The sequence below is a fragment of the Pseudonaja textilis genome, chromosome Z (genome assembly GCF_049901715.1).
Source record: "Pseudonaja textilis isolate UNSWEBS1 chromosome Z, rPseTex1.2, whole genome shotgun sequence".
NCBI lineage: Eukaryota > Metazoa > Chordata > Lepidosauria > Squamata > Elapidae > Pseudonaja > Pseudonaja textilis.
Window position 1 is genome coordinate 107,657,786 of NC_142008.1, and position 17,491 is coordinate 107,675,276.

The 17,491-nt window shown below is 35.7% G+C and overlaps 1 protein-coding gene across 1 annotated transcript; it reads left to right on the top strand.

The window, feature by feature from the left end:
* Positions 1 to 963: 963 nt before the first annotated feature.
* LOC148124229 (vomeronasal type-2 receptor 26-like) lies at positions 964 to 9,021 on the top strand. Its single transcript, XM_087916065.1, has 4 exons — positions 964 to 1,046; positions 2,873 to 3,164; positions 6,830 to 6,956; positions 8,120 to 9,021. Exons 1-4 carry the CDS (start codon positions 964 to 966, stop codon positions 9,019 to 9,021), a joined length of 1,404 nt encoding a protein of 467 aa, XP_087772191.1.
* The last annotated feature ends 8,470 nt before the right edge of the window (positions 9,022 to 17,491 follow it).

Sequence of the window (17,491 nt, forward strand, 5' to 3'; positions counted from 1 at the left end):
TTATAAAAAATGTACAAGTAATTAATAGGATTTCTAATGAAAGTTAGTGTTTGATGGAAGATTGGAATTCAGTGATCATCCCACAACTGGACAAAACTCAGATAAATATTGAAATAAGTCAGGGCAAAGTACCAAAACAATTCTTTGATTTTGATGGACAACTTAAAACTGACAAATGTATTTATGAAAATGAATCTTTTACCGAATATATTGTTCAGTTTTAATCACTTCCATCAATTGATATATAGGAAGTTTGATTTGAATATTTGCCAGAAAATTTTATAAAAAAAAGCTCATGGCACTTTCATGGTGTAAAAACATATCAAAGCAAATTACAGCAATTAAGTACAGAATTCTATCTCTTTTCTCAGGGGAGATGTACAAAATATTGAGAATTGATTATTTCCCCAAGCATCAAAATTATAAGCCTCCTCTTTAGCTTATAAAACTCAATTTTGAGAAAACCTAGTAATAGGAATGCTTTTTCCTATATTTGAAATATAATTTGTTGAATAGTATATAGAGAGCTCTCATTTGAAGCATTTCTATTCTAATCTTCATTTCATGTTCCAAGCTATTTTATCTCTATTTCATTCTTAATAGTTTCTGGACTTTTTTCTTTCTCTTTTCCAAACCCTTTCCTATTTCTTATTCCAATGTGCATAAATGGGAGGATATACCCTGAGAAATCTGTTTGAAGAAAATATTCCAGCAATGTTGCAAATGTTTTAGAGGCCATATATGTAAGGAAAATGAAAAAAGATGCCATGCCTTTGTCCTAGAGATGGGATATTTTTCTGAATAGGAACAATTGTCAATAATAGGGTGGGGGTGACAAGAATGATCCTGTTTGTATTTCTGTTCTGTATTACATGCAAAACATATGCTCTCAATTGTCGTATACCTGATGACCCTCTTCCTATACCCCATCAATTTGCTCAACCAGGAAATGTTATTTTGGGGATGGCTACCTCTCAAGCCTTTTTCTTTCACAGCAGCCCCTCTTTCACTGAAGATCCTTCTCGGACATTGATCAATGAAGCGATGTAAGGAATTCTGCTTTATTTTCTTCAGACTAGCAAGAGCAAAATAATTGGGGTGGGGAGGAGAGAAGCACCAGGATTATAGTGATAAATGTTTTAAAATTTTCATACACATAATGCCATTGGAAATTTTCTATTAATTAGTTCTCTCTTTTTCTTGAGTGTACAAAAATTGACTACTGAGTAGAAAACTCCATCTGCCTTCACACACTGCACCAAATCCATATATGATTCTTCTGATGTTTACTCTGTGATTCATAAAACATTTGTAATTGTTTATGACAACGTGTTTATCAATCAGAATAATAATAGGAGTCCTCCTATCTAACTACAAAATATCGTTTGTTGAAGAGTATAAAGAGAAGTGTCATTTGAAGCCTTTCTTTTCTAATTATCATCCAATGTCTAGTATTACTCTGATAAGGAGTAAATTCATGACATTCAGATATAAATGTATACACACACACACACACACACACACACACACACTTTTTTTATTTGTTTCCCAAGTCAAAATTAAATAAAAAGGAAGAAAAAAGAATATAAAAAGAAAAACAGGAAAGGAAAAGGGTTTATAAGGCATTATATTAAACATGCAGATAAAATGTCCCTCTCCCAATTGAATACTGGTAGATATTTTTCATCAATAATAATAGTTTCCACCTTGGAAAACTAATACACAATTTATAAACTTATGAATCTATATTTACATTGTTAATAGATAACATTAAAAATATTGAAAATATAGCATTGTATTATCAATCAACCGATTTCAGCTACCGTAATCCCAAGAACAACCTTCAAATTTCAAAGCCCTCTGTCAAAAATCTATTATTTTATTTTTCTTGAAAAAAATTCACAACTGGGGTCTAATATCTCAGCAACCCACTAAAACTACTACCAATGATCTGTCATCAATTGATTCTTAATAATAAAAACAACTCCTTCCAGTTTATCCTATTTATTTTTCTTTAAAATTATAACTGGAATCTTTTCAAATTACTATTCCTATTCCGAAAGAATGTGGGTGTCCATTGAAGATAGTTCCATAGTACTTTTTTAAGGTAAATTTTTCTGAAAATTGGAACACAATGTCTCTTCACAGCTGCCTTCTGGCTGCATATAATGGCTTTATTCTGGATATCTCCCTGATGTGAACAATTAGGAATTTATCAAACACTTAATCTAATTTTTCATTTAAAACTTATAAGTTGCCAAACATTGTTTTTTCAAAAGTTTCCAAGAAGTCTTTAATGTTTAAAACAGCTGAGTCCCATTTCTCTTTTATATCTCTTTTTGGGAGCATTATAGAGAATAGGTAACGTATAATACCCAAGACCTTCATTTATTGTTGTTTTGATATGACACAGTCCAAGTCTCTCTTATAGCCAAGCTTTCTCAGCAGAGTAGTGTTTAGATGTACCCTTTAAAATCTGGGGAGTGCATTGATAAAGAATTGGCTTTGGCAGTGAAATCACTTGTTGATTGTCAGGAAGACAAAAAATCCTGCTGCTCATCGTGCCATTTTCTGCAGCTCTCCATTAGTTTGCAGTATTATTTGTCTGAGTTGTACACAAGTACAAGTATAGGATACTTGTACTTTTAATCAATGACAGGATTCAAAAAAAATATACTGCCAGTTCTGTGGGCATGCCTTGATGGGTGTGGCAGTAGAAGGATACTGTAAAATCTCCAGTCAGAGGTGATATTTGCCTGTTCCACGAACTATTCATAATTTCTGCTCCCGGTTCTCCAAAACTGGTCAGAACCTGCTGAATGCCACCTCTGGTTTTAACGTTGTTAAATTACATTGATAATTTTTATTTCAGTTATGTGCCAAATGTTTATCAGGAAATCCTTGCTTTGGTGTTTGCTGTCAAGGAGATCAATAAGAACCCTAAGCTCTTACCAAACATCACACTGGGTTTCCACATTGTGAACAATTACTTTCCTGCAAAGATAACTTATAAAGCAACTTTGAGCTTACTTTCTACACAGCAGAAGTTTGTTCCCAACTTTACCTGTGATTTAAAGAAAACATTTATTGCTGCCATTGGAGGACGTTTGACAGAGACTTCATTCACCATGGCCACTGTTCTTTCCAATTACAAAATTCCTCAGGTAGATCCTTCAGGTGGTTCAGTGGAAATCTTAAGTTTCTTTAATTCCTTCCATTCTTAAAGTACATTTAGTCTCCTTTTCAGAATTGAAATTCCCAGGGGGGAAATCTAGGAGAATATCAAAAGCATTAAGACTTATCTACCACTTCTCAGGGCTTTACCACCCTCTCTAAGCATTTTACATAATCAGCCTATTGCCTCCAACAATCTGGGTCCTCATTTTACCAACCTTGGAAAGATGAATGCTGAGTCAATTTTCTGTATTGTTGATTTAATTAGTGGGAAAACAAGTAAACTGTAGAGATGCTTAAATAGTTAATAACCAAGAATTCTTTACAGTTTCCTCCAAATATGGAAGATTAGCAAACGACTGTTGGCTTTGAGTATCAAAGTGATTGGGTGACTACAGAAAATACTCTGTCTTTCCTACATGCTGCTTGACTCCCTTCAGGTAGTAAAACTAAAAGACTTTTGCATATCATATTTGCTTGGTTTTTGATTTTGTGCTATGTTTTAAGTGTTTCCACAATCAGTTAAAATGAGCTCAGAAACACAGACAAACATTTTAACTGATGCAATATTGCAAATATATGAACTTACTATATAATTTCAAGTAACACTTCAGTTCTGATTTTTTGCCTTATTTATGATAAAGATGAATCCCATTTCTTAATCTTACATAATGGTTTATATATTTGTTATATAATGCCTTTCAGCTGGCCTTCGGGACGTTTACTCCATTGCATGATGAAAAAAATATATTTCCATCCTTATACCAAATGGTTCCAAATGAAATGCATCAATACGTTGGGATTATTCAATTACTTCAGCATTTTGGATGGATATGGATTGGGATCATGGCTGCAGATGATGACTATGGGGACATGTTTTTGCAGAAAATGGAACCATTGCTTCTCCAAAACAGCATTTGTTATGCTTTCCTACTTAGAACACCACCAAGGACATATATAGATGAATATATACACGTGATTACAATGGAGTTAAGATTTGACCAACTCTTTATGGATGATAAAGTTAAAGTGTGTTTAATATATGCCCTAACTCCAGCCATGGAAAATCTGAGATTGATCATCCTTGTAGCATCTTGGAGTTCATTGCAACCTTTGGGTAAAGTATGGATTATTACATGTCATTGGAATTTTGAATCCCTGTCTATTCAGAGATTTTGGGACATACAGAGTTTCCATGGTGCTCTATCATTTGCAGTTCGCTCAATGACGCCCCCTGGATTCCAGGAATTTCTTCACACTGTAAGGCCATCTTGGGTAAAAGCAGACAATTTCATTCAGAATTTTTGGGAGCAGGCATTTGACTGCCCATTACACATTTCTGGTATAAATGAAGATAACAAGGTATTGTGCACTGGGAATGAGAATTTAGAGAGTCTGCCGAGTATATTATTTCAAATGAGTATGAGTGGACACAGTTACAACATTTATAATGTGGTCCATGTTATGGTACATTCGTTGCATGTCCTACTCAAATCAAGATCCAGATGGAAAAATGCAATAGGAACAGAAGAAATAATATTTCAGGATTTACGACCCTGGCAGGCGTTTTGTTTTATTTCTAATATATTGTTTGTTTATTTGCACCATCATGTAGTAAGTATGATGTTACATATAAAGCATCTTACAATGATGTTTTTTCTTTTGAAGAAAATGAAATTTTTACATTAGTAGTTATAATACATTTACATTAGTAGATATAATTACAATTAATACATTATAATTAATAATTTAAAAGTTTATCTTTGGTTTAAGAGGAAATGTTCTATTCTACAGAATTTACTGGGTCACAGCCATTATCCAAAGATGATTATTGTTGTTATTCCTAAGAGCTGTACTTTTGCATGTTAATTTATTTTGAATTCTAAGAGCTACGGAGAAAATGGCAGCCTATGAAGTGATGTTGTGTAAGTGGGAAACAATAATATATTAAGCTTTAATTTTGTGTTATTTTGGAAGATCAGAAGGGAGAAAAGACAAAATTTCTTCTAAAGTTCAAGCTGGGTTATGAATTGTATATGATCCCTGTGTTCAATGGGTACAGACCACTTTGTCATGGTATTTGAAAAACACTATTTAAGATGTGAATTGAGAATCTGAAAGCACATCAGAATGGATACTTAAATATATTCCTTTTCTAAAATATGACACATATATGAGGATAATTAATTTGGTGTGATGGTGAGGCACTGGGCTACAAAAAGAAGAAGTTTCTTCTACTCCTTATTAGGCACAAATCCAATTGGTGACCTTAGGCCAGTCCTTCTCTCTCACTCCTAGAAAGAATGTAATGGCAAACCAATTCTGGACATCTTGCCAAAAAAACTACAGAGTCTGGTATAGATAGCAGTCAACACTGATTAGAAGACACTCTCAATCTTCATTTGAATTTTTCAACACAGGATAGTTCAGCTTGAAATAATTTTCTGTAGTTGTTTGATTTCAAACTTTTGCTGTTAATTTCTTTCATTTTTTTTAAAAAAATCTAGTTTAATTCTTTCTTGAAAAGCATTGTATTCAACAACAGTATGGGAGACACTATTGCATTTGATGAAAACAGAGAACTGATTACGGGTTTTAATGTTGCAAACTGGATTACTTTCCACAATAATTCCTTTTCTCGAGTCAACGTTGGAACATTGCAACCCCAGGCTTCACCAGGCAGAACATTAATTCTTAATGACAATCAAATTGTATGGCACAGGAGCTTTAACCAGGTGAGAAGAAGCTGCAGATTCTCAACTAATAACAAAAGTAAGAAACTCTTTAGAAAAATTGTCAAATACAATTGAAGTAATTGGAGAAAGTGATGTCTTGGTGTTTTGGGGCATTTCAAGCTGATGAGGTATCACATTATCTGTACATGCTATTGAGCATTGATGTGTCTATGGCAGGTTTATAGCAAATATTTCTAGTTATACTTGGGATGCACAGATTACCAATATAAGTACAGATAGTTCTGGACCTATGATTGGTCACTTAACAACCTTTCAAATTTAACATGGACTGAAAAGTAATTATTTAGACCTCCTGTTGCCTGCCTTGGGGACATGGCAGCTGACTCAGATTAATGAACAGCTGTAGTTTCCAAGGTCACGTGACCATGAGTTGATGATTTTTTCTCAACTTTCTAGGAAAAAAATGTACTTTTTGTATTATTGATTTCAGAATGAAAAGGTAATTGGAATAATAGCAATAGATCACTTTACTGCCATTGTAAAAAGTGTTGCAAAATCCATTTTTTCACATAGTATCCTGACTTTCAAGAGCAACATCTTATGAATGAAATTTTGTACCCCACTGTGGTTGTAAGTCAGGGACCATCTCTAGTGCCGCATTCTGTTTTTAAACATTCTGCCCCCCAAAGAACCTGTATTACATTTGATTATGTTCAGGAAAAGTATTAACTAAAGTATTCATTAAGAATAATTTGAACATGTGTGAGGTCCTGTGGAAGACATAATTTTCTGCCCTTTCAAGGCCTCTGCCAGAACATCCAAAAAAGTCAGTGCCAATTCCTTCCCATTAACTCAAGCTTCCTCCTTTTTATTTTCTTCTGCTTCCTCATCATGTTTGGGAAAGCTTAATTAATGCAAATATTTTATCCTCTGATTCTCTCTTACATATTACTGCTCAGGTGCTTCCTCTTTCTCTATGCAATGATCACTGCTATCCTGGCTCCAGAAGAAAGAAAAAGGAAGGAGAGAAATTTTGTTGCTATGATTGTGTGCCCTGTTCAGAAGGACGGATCTCTGATGAAATAGGTAGGAGAAAAAGATGTGAGGACTTTGGCTAACCAGGCAGCAAAAATCCACTCCAATGTCCTGATTTATTTAAAGAGAATCATATGAATAACAGTAAATACAAAAGAAAAAAGAGGAAAACTTTCTTTTGTCACTCTGTCTCTAGTGGTTTGTACATCATAACAACTGTGGCAAGAAAGGTTGTAATATGGGGCTAAACTAAGTTAACAAGTGTTTCATTTAACAAGAGAAATTTGGGACACTATTGTAGTTATAAATTGAGGTATACTGTATATGTAACTAAAACGTTAAACAAAAGTTTTTTTTATAATATTGTGGGGTAATCAACAATGCATCAATGAACTTTAAAGGAATTCATTCATAGGGCCAAGGTCTTAAATGAACTGGATAATCTGGGCCATATATTTATTCATTCACTGCTGAAGAATTAATCTTTCAGCAAAAAGAAAAGAACGTGCAACTGATTTGCATTGTTTAGCTATCACTTTCCATTTAATAGAGTTGTATTTACAAATATATATTTAACAGAAAATATTAACTTCTATCTCCTGATCAAATTAATACAAAGAACAAATCAATACGTAAGGTGATAAAAATATAATTAAGTGAAGTATTATTCTCTTTAAATATGCAATAATATGACAATTTAGTCTTTTCTAGTAAAAAACTTTATCTAATAAAAGTATTTTGATCCATTAAATTTTTTAAACTTGGTTGTTCAGATTAATTTTCATAATTTAGAGAAAATAGGGGTTTCAAATTTCTTATTCCACCCATTCCCTAAAATCCCTTATCAAATTGATCTTTTAGTACCAAGGATTTATAATATTTATTTCTACAAACCTAGTTTTCTCTGAAACGGCAATTATTACTTGTCCACACTGGAATGGCATTTAAAGATATATTAGTAATCTCCTCATTTTACAAATAAACAGAGGAGAAATCATACTTTTATTTGCTTTGAATTCCCAGTCAATCCCTGTGTAAATAATGAAGGCTCTCAGGGTTAAATTGGGACTGATGTATGTTTTTGAATTAAAAAGGTATTTGCTATTCACTCTTCAGAAAATAGGCAACGTATCAAAATCAATTGTACTCTATATATTCTGAACTGATATAAAGTTTCATATATTGGAAATATAACTTTGTTTTCCTTTTTCCAGATATAGATGTCTGCATGAAATGTCCAGAAGATGAATATCCAAGCAACATCCAAACTCAATGTATTCCCAAAGTGTTTACCTATCTGTCTTATTATGAACCTTTAGGAATCCTCTTTGTTACATTGGCTACTGTTTTCTCTTTGATTACAATCCTTGTGGTGAGAATCTTTTGGATGCATAAAGAGACTCCAATTGTTAAAGCCAACAACTGGAACCTCACTTGTATCCTCCTTCTCTCCCTTCTTCTCTGCTTCCTCTGTTCTTTCCTCTTCATGGGAAGACCTGAAAAGATGACCTGCCTTCTCCGGCAAATGACTTTTGGCATTATCTTCTCAGTGGCCCTTTCATCTGTATTGGCAAAAACCATGACTGTGATTCTGGCATTCATGGCAACCAAACCAGGCTCTGGAATGAGGAAATGGGTAGGGAAAGGATTGTCCAATTCTATTGTCCTTTTGGGTTCTTTCATCCAGGTGGGAATTTGCATTGTTTGGCTGAGTATCTCTCCCCCTTTCCCAGATACAGACCTGCACTCACTGAAGGAACAAATCATAATGGAATGCAATGAAGGCTCGGTGATCATGTTTTACTGTGTTCTGGGTTACATGGGGTTCTTGGCCATTGTCAGCTTTAACATTGCTTTTCAAGCCAGGAAGCTGCCTAGCAGTTTCAATGAGGCCAAGTTTATCACTTTCAGCATGCTGGTCTTTTGCAGCGTTTGGTTGTCATTTGTTCCAACCTACCTGAGCACCAAAGGGAAATACTTGGTAGCTGTGGAGATCTTCTCTATCTTATGCTCCAGTGCTGGTTTACTGGGGTGTATATTTTGCCCCAAATGCTACATCATTTTATTGAGGCCTGAGATGAACAAGAAGGAATATTTAATAAGGAAAGAAATGTAACTATCTTTTTGTGTTCATTTTTAATGAAATATCTTTAGAATATTCATGAAGTGCTTTTTGAATATTAATTTAGTTTGAATTAATTTAGAAAGATCTCTCTGACCTTTTCATTCATACACAAAATATGATATGGTGAAAAGAAGTATTTAAAAGAATATCTGTTTTAAGATCAGAGAATGCATGTGTCCTGTCTAGTTTAATATGGATGAAGATTACATGAATTAAATTTTGATTGACATATGTCCAATATATTAAATGCCCAAATGTGAAAGATTTTCCATATATAAATACAGAATTTTACTAGATTGTGTATGGCCCCTTTGGATGTTAAAAGATAATGGGATAGTTAATGTTCTTTCTTTAGCTATATATAGATTGTAATACTCGTGCCCTGCTTCCTCTGCAAGCTACAAATTTTGAAATAAATTCTCAACCAAGCAAAAGTATTAATTTTAAGAAAATCATATATTCCTTCAAAATCATTTTGACTACTTCTGTGTAAGATAAGTGCTGTGCTATATGCTTCCTGAAAAAGATGTTTGACACCTACCTGGGAGAAATGAATACCCAAGTTGTGGGATTATGCTTTGAGTTTAAAATAATGATGAGTTTTAAAACCTACTTAAAATCAATGTATGCTTTTATGTCCAAAATGAAAATGTATTAAAAATCTACTTCAAACTCAGTTTTAGTAACAGTTTGTAAACTTCATCCCTAACATTTTCATCAGGAACACACAATGCAATTTCAATTTTTTTTTCCAAGGTGAAATCCACACCTTTTCGTATCTAAGTTTAAGCTATCTCTTAATTGTGGACATGTGAACCATGAACAAGCATGTTAGGGATGAGGTTCTGTTCCCAGTTCCTCCACCTTGTTGAAACTAGGCTCACCTTAAAGAAAACATGTTTTTTTTCCACCTAAGGGCATTCATGTTGATATTCTATAAAAATAGAAGAGGTTGCTTTATTCCCCTTGCCCAATGACCATGTTTAAAAAGAGAAGAGGGACGACTGATCTATGAAATGTTTAAAGAATTTTACTTTGTCTTCATTTCTACATTAAGTAACATGTTTTATGTACTATAAAAGGATAAAACAAAAGAAGGTAGTATGTCAAAAAATAGATAAGGGCAAAGAAAACTTATTGTCTTGTTTGGATACAGTGGCTAAATTAGTGGAGAACACGGTTTACTTAGACATCAGTGGGCCATCTGACAAAGTAGATCACAGCTTGAATCCTGATAAGATAGAACAATGTGGGATAGAAAGAAATCTAAATGGATTTGTGACTAGATAATGAACCTCACTCAGTGGAGCTACATCTACAAGGAGGGAATTATCCATTGGCATACTTAGTGGTTCTGATTTAGGCCCAATACTCTTCAACATCTTCGTCTATGATCTAGATCAGGGGTGTCAAACTCTCTTTTTCATGGCATTGTCACGTGACTTATTGCAAGTTTGTTCCCCTTCACTATACCAGGCATGGATGTCGCTAGTGCATGATGCATCTGGCCTGTCGGCTGTGAGTTTGACAGCCGTGATCTAGATGAAACCCAGCAAAAAATTTGAACCTGAAGATTTGATTTGAAAACTTTTTAAAAATAGTTTGCCATAAAAATATGGTGGTGTCCAGCCACTATGTCCTTTGGTGGCCTGCTTTGTAATTCTTCCAAAGTTAATTGCTTTAATTTTGCCTTACTGTGACATGTCTGGCGGTTTGCAGTCTAGTATTTCTATCTTGCTACCTTGGCAGCTTTTATTTCCTTAGTTATTTTGATGGTTTCGTCTGAGAGCTATTTGCACTTTTTCCTGGTTTCTTGCATGGTTTGTGTTGAACTGCAGTTCTAATAATTGTTGACTGAATTTTCTGCCATAGTTCATTACGCATCTTCTCAGCAGTCTCCAGTAGTTCAAACCTGCTTCAACAACTGAGCTTCCTGTTGTCCTATTGTTGGGCACCCTATCTGAGATCCCTGAGACCTTTTCCAGATAATTTTCTAGATGAGTTTATTGCAAAATAGATTTCCAGGTCTTGCTCCAACTCTGTAACTCACTTTTCAACAACTGCCCAGGGACAATAATTGCAGTAGTTCTAGTTAATCTGGGCAATGACTGATTTAGTATCAGAATGTTTCTCTGTTGTGTCATCAAGGTTAATGGGTTTGTGGATACTCTTAGTCTGATTCCTCAATTGAGAGCTGTCTGCCTTGGATGAGCCTACACGATGTGCTTTTTGGTGGTAAACCTCCAGGTTAGTTTTCAAGCTTAACAGAAAACACAAGTGCTTCCCCGTGACAAGGGAGTTTCTACATGGAACTGAATCTCAGCATACCGGATTGGATCAGGTTGTGGAGATGGAAGCCATAACTAAAGAGTCTGTTAAATAAATCTGGATCACAAATATATAAATTGGAATATCAATGTGGCTAATGCACCATTACAACTAAAACAAAATTTTCAAAGGTTTTTTCAAAGTTGAAATGACCATGACCTGGATGACGGATAATCTCCATAGACACCACCCCTAAGAAACATTGTCTTTGTAAGACTAGACATACTTTTCATCACAGGGTTTAGTCTTCAGTCCCCTGTTGGGTATATGAATACTCCAACTGGTTTGGGTTGAATAAATATGTAAACCTAGGATTAAGTGCTATGTAGCTTTAAGCACAAGAAACTGCAATGTCATTGTGGGTGCGGTTGCAGGCAGCCATATAGGTAGGAGGGGAAACGTAATAGCCCCGGCTTCTGGATGCAACTGTCTGAGTCCGGCTTCTGCATGCACCTGGTTACTGTTCCAGGTCTGCTGTCTGCTGTGTTGGTCTATCTGCTTATTTTGGAGGCTACTGTGCCAGATACCAAATTCAACTGAACACAAGGACTGTTTACTGGTGAGCTGAGAATTCAGTGTTGTCCTTGAGAGAAAGGTATCATAGAGAGAAGATATTACAAGCAGATAAGAACATTGTATTTACTGTTTAAAAGACTTGATAACTGGATTGATAAACTGGATACTGATACATGGACTGAATGACTATTCTTAATCTCTGTATGAATTAAATACCTATTTAAACCACAAACAGTGTATTTGTCTCAAGTGTGTGTATACTCTAGGGCCCAGCCTCACTCTCATTTGGCTGCCTGGCTTGACTGCTGCTGCACACTCTGCTAGGGGGTTTATCCCCAAACACTAACATTGGTTATGGGCCCAGCAGTGTGCACAGTCTAGCTAACCAGGTTATACCAGTGAGAGTTTTGGTCAAGAGTTACACATTACTGTAAAGACAAACTGTTTGTTAAATAGTTATTTTTCTGCAGAGCAATGGCACAAGTAAATTTGCCAAGTCTGTCCATGATATCCAGACTAGATGGAACAAACTATGTTTCATGGTCACTGAAATGTAGCTTACTGCTACGAAGAGAAGGTTTGTGGGACATAATTACAAACCCACCAGATGTATCAAACTTAAATCCTAATGATGAAGAGGATTATAAACTGATACAGGACTATGAAAGAAAGAATGAACAGGCTTTGTGCATTATAGGTCTCACCCTGTCTGACCAGCAACTCATTCATATCCGTGGAGTGGAAAATGCTGCAGACTGCTGGGATAATCTTAAAAGGATTTATGTTCGAGACAGTGTAGGAGCTCATATCAATCTTACACGGAAGCTGTTTAGAACACATCTTGAGATAAATGGAGATATGTTAACTCATTTAAACTGTATGAAAAGCATTTTTCAACAACTGCAAGAAAAAGAGCTTATATTTAATGAGTTGCAACAAGTATACATCATATTGTCTTCTCTGGATCGAAGCTATGATGATTTTGTGACTGCATTGGAAGTATTGCCAAAAGACAGTTTATCAGTAACTGAGATAACCGGCAGGCTATTAGAGGAAGCCAGGAGAAGGAGTGAACGTGACCAGCTGAGAGGAGATAACCCTAATGAAAAGCCAAAGAAATCCTTTGAACTGGCCATGTTTAGCAATTGTGATATTAAGAATAATAAGTGCAAACTGGAAAGAGATGGCAAAAAGGTAACTGCAGCTTTAAATGGAGCATTGTATGTCTTACATGATAGTAAGAAAGGGGAGGCACAAACTGTATTTAATAATGTCAAGCCTCATGATGAATGTATCCATTTATTGCATAGACGTTTGGGGCATGTGAATTTTAAAATGCTAAAACGTACAGTAGAGTTATCTGAAGGGATAAGGTTAAAACCCTGTGATAAGTATTTGCGTTGTAATGTCTGTTGTGAAGATAAGAGTAAGATATTGCCTGCAAATAGGCTAAATGGTTTCGAAACTAAAGAACCTTTAGAAGTAGTATTTGCAGACATTATAGGTCCAAAGAAACCCAGTATGGGGGGTGCTCGATATATACTGAGCATTATAGACCATTACTCTAGATATGGGTTTTGCTACCTAATGAAAAGCAAAACTGAAACATATCAACACTTCTTCAACTGGTTAAGGTTTGCTGAAAGAAAGACTAAACGGCAACTGATAACCTTGGTGACAGATAATGGTACGGAGTTTGTTAATAGCAAGTTCCAGAATAGATTAAAGGCAGCTGGAATAGCTCATAAGACATCTGCACCATACAGACCACAGCACAATGCATATGTTGAAAGGCGAGGCCAAACATTGCAGGCAATGACCCGTACTATGTTAACTGATTCTGGGTTACCTGATTCTTTGTGGGGGAGGCAACAATGTGTGCTAATCATTTATTAAATAACGTGGTTAACTCAACCACTGGTGAAATACCATTCACCATGTGGCATGGCAGGAAGCCTGATTTGAGTTACCTGCACACATTTGGTGCACCAGCATGGGTGCATATCCCTACACAACTCAGGCGTAAAGGGCAACATAGAGCTAAACAATTATTCTTCGTTGGTTACCAAGCTAACCATAGGGCATATAGATTTTGGGAGAAAGGCACATCTAGAGTGTTATGTAGTGCCAATGCCAAATTTCTAGAGCACGTAGGATGGGATAAGTTAGAGCAGGATAGCAATAACGAAGTGGTTATTGAATCATATAGAAATCCCATTAAGTATCCCTGTAACTCTAAAAATAATGTAAAGCAAGAAGTACAGGAAGAAATAGTGCCCCTAGAGGAAGAAATAGCTGAGGATGAGGAACAGGTAGTAACTCAAAGAAGCCCAGTAATACCCAGAAGGACTACACGTATATCTAAACCGCCTGATAGATACCAGGCTAACACAGTGTGCCAGGTAAATAGAGTGCCATCTACTGTGGATGAGATTAGAAGATATCCTTCTAAAGAGAAAGAAAAATAGTATGCAGCAATTAATAAAGAATTGAAGTCTCTGAAGGATATGAAGGTGTATGAAAATGTGAGATTACCTAGTAATGAAAAACCCATTGGCTGCAAATGGATTTTTAAAATAAAAACAGATAAAGATGGAAATACGATCCATAAGGCAAGGTTAGTAGCCCAAGGCTTTAGACAAAGTGCAAAGGACTATGATGAAGTATTTGCACCTAGTCTTAAAGCAGCAACTTTAAGGGCAGCCTTAGTGTGGGCAGCAAGCAAGAAATATATAGTTAACCATTTAGATGTGGAAACTGCTTACTTGCATGCTCCACTAAGACATACTGTGTATATGAAAAGGCCTAATGGATTTAAAGGAAACAATAATAATAATAATGATTGTTGGTTGTTAAAGAAGAGCCTCTATGGTCTTAAACAATCGGGCTATGAATGGAACCAGTATATTGTGAAGGAACTGACCAATATAGGATTTAAAGCTGGTTTAGCTGACCCATGTCTATTTAAGAGAGAAAAGAATGGGAAGATATCATTATTATTATTGTTTACTGATGATATTGCTCTGATAACTAAGACTAATGATGAAGCAAATGAAATAATATCATCATTAGCCAAGAAAGTGAAAATCAAGCAATTAGGTGAGACAAAGAGATATCTAGGATTGAATATAGTGAGAACACAGAAAGGGTATAAGATATCTCAGGAAGATAAGATATCTAAATTGCTAATGGATTATAAAATGGAACTTTGTAAGCCTGCAAAGACTCCAATGAGTCAGGATATTTGCAAAATGGATACTCAAAGTCCCAAATGTGATAAGGCATTGTATCAATCCTTGATTGGTAGCTTATCATATATTAGCAATTGGTCAAGGCCAGATATTGCTTTTAGCATTAATCAGCTGGCTCGACACAATAATGACCCACTTCAATGTCACTGGATAGCATTGAAAAGAATCCTAAGATATCTTAAAAGAACATTACACCATGCACTGTATTTAGAACCAAAAGGTGATCTCATATTGAGTGCTTATGCAGATGCTAGTTTTGCAGCAGAAAGAGATACTAGAAAGTCGACTTCAGGAACAGCCATAATGCTGGGTAAGACATTAATAGGCTGGAAGTCAATAAGGCAACAACATATAAGTTTATCTATTATGGAGGCAGAATTCTCCTGTTTATCTTTATTGTGTACTGAGTTGATTATGTACAAACAAATGTTGAAGGATATGGGTATAACTGTACATTACCCTATAGTTGTACATGAAGATAATCAGGCAGCAATTCAAATGGCCACTAATATTGCAGTTAAAACGAGAAGTAAACATACAGATTTGAGGTATCTTAATGTAAGACAATCTGTACAGAGTAAATTGATACAGCTGAATACTGCATGTCGGAGGACAATGTAGCTGATCATTTTACTAAAGCCCAAGTGCTATTAAGCATCTAGAGAATTGTCAAAAATATGGTTTAGAATGTAGGTTATATATTTATGTCACCCAAAAGGGGAGAATGTTGGGTATATGAATACTCCAACTGGTTTGGGTTGAATAAATATGTAAACCTAGGATTAAGTGCTATGTAGCTTTAAGCACAAGAAACTGCAATGTCATTGTGGGTGCGGTTGCAGGCAGCCATATAGGTAGGAGGGGAAACGTAATAGCCCCCGGCTTCTGGATGCAACTGTCTGAGTCCGGCTTTTGCATGCACCTGGTTACTGTTCCAGGTCTGCTGTCTGCTGTGTTGGTCTATCTGCTTATTTTGGAGGCTACTGTGCCAGATACCAAATTCAACTGAACACAAGGACTGTTTACTGGTGAGCTGAGAATTCAAGTGTTGTCCTTGAGAGAAAGGTATCACTTAGAGAGAAGATATTACAAGCAGATAAGAACATTGTATTTACTGTTTAAAAGACTTGATAACTGGATTGATAAACTGGATACTGATACATGGACTGAAATGACTATTCTTAATCTCTTAACCATGAATTAAATACCTATTTAAACCACAAACAGTGTATTTGTCTCAAGTGTGTGTATACTCTAGGGCCCAGTCTCACTCTCATTTTGGCTGCCTGGCTTGACTGCTGCTGCACACACTCTGCTAGGGGTTTATCCCCAAACACTAACATCCCCTTATCATCTGTATTGCTCTTCACTGCATATCTCAATGTTGTCTCCAGATCTGATGGGTTCACCTCCTTCCTCTCATCTAGGTCATTTATGAAGATATTGAAGTGTACTGTCTAAGATTAAATCTCGAATTACGTCAGGAAAGGCTATATTATGGACAAATATGAATTGTATGTTATTTCAAGTAACTATTTTTAAAGCTGGAATGAAGTTAAAGAGATGTAAAGATGAAAGAAACTACAAGTGGTATTGTTGTGAAGAATTGCTGTAATAAAAATGAATGTTCTGCCTAGTACATTGTTCAGTTTTAATCATTACTACCAGTAACTATTTACTATGCCTGAAGGCCAACTTGTATATTTCTTAAGAAATTTGATGAAGAAAGTGGACCATGGCATTTTCAAGTCAAAAGACTTAATATTCTCTGAGCCAGTGAACCATTTGATAGTAAGGCCCCATATTACATAAAAAAAGAGAAACTTTGAAACAGATTCAATAAACCCTCTCTGTCAATGAGTCATAACCTGTTTTTGTCAATGCTTTTCAAGGCAGAGACAAATGTTGCTTCTCTCTCTCTCTTTCTCTCTCTCTTTCTCTCTTGTTCAGTCTGTTCAAACAGTCATTTGAATGATGAGCTTTTTCTTTATATCTAGCAATGGGACAAGACTTAGCAATCCTTTTGAAGAAGTTAGGGTGGAAGACATTTCAGGGTTTCCTTCATCTCCTCATGCTGTCCTTCATTTGTCTGTGTAGCCTGGAAGTGTCTACAATGAGAGTGATAACCTGTATCAGTAGGCAATATGAACCAGAGCATGAGTGCAACAGTACTTTATTTACAAATAAAGGGCTGACCGTGCTTGCTAAGCCTGGAACTGGCTCGCAGAGCAATCAGCAGCCAGTTGGACCCCGCAGCCTGCTTTTATAGCTGGCTGCTGGGGAGAACTGACAATGGGAATGGGGGAAATAACGCCACACAAGTGAGTGGACCTGAGTGAGAACTCCTGAGTCCTCAGGACATAACA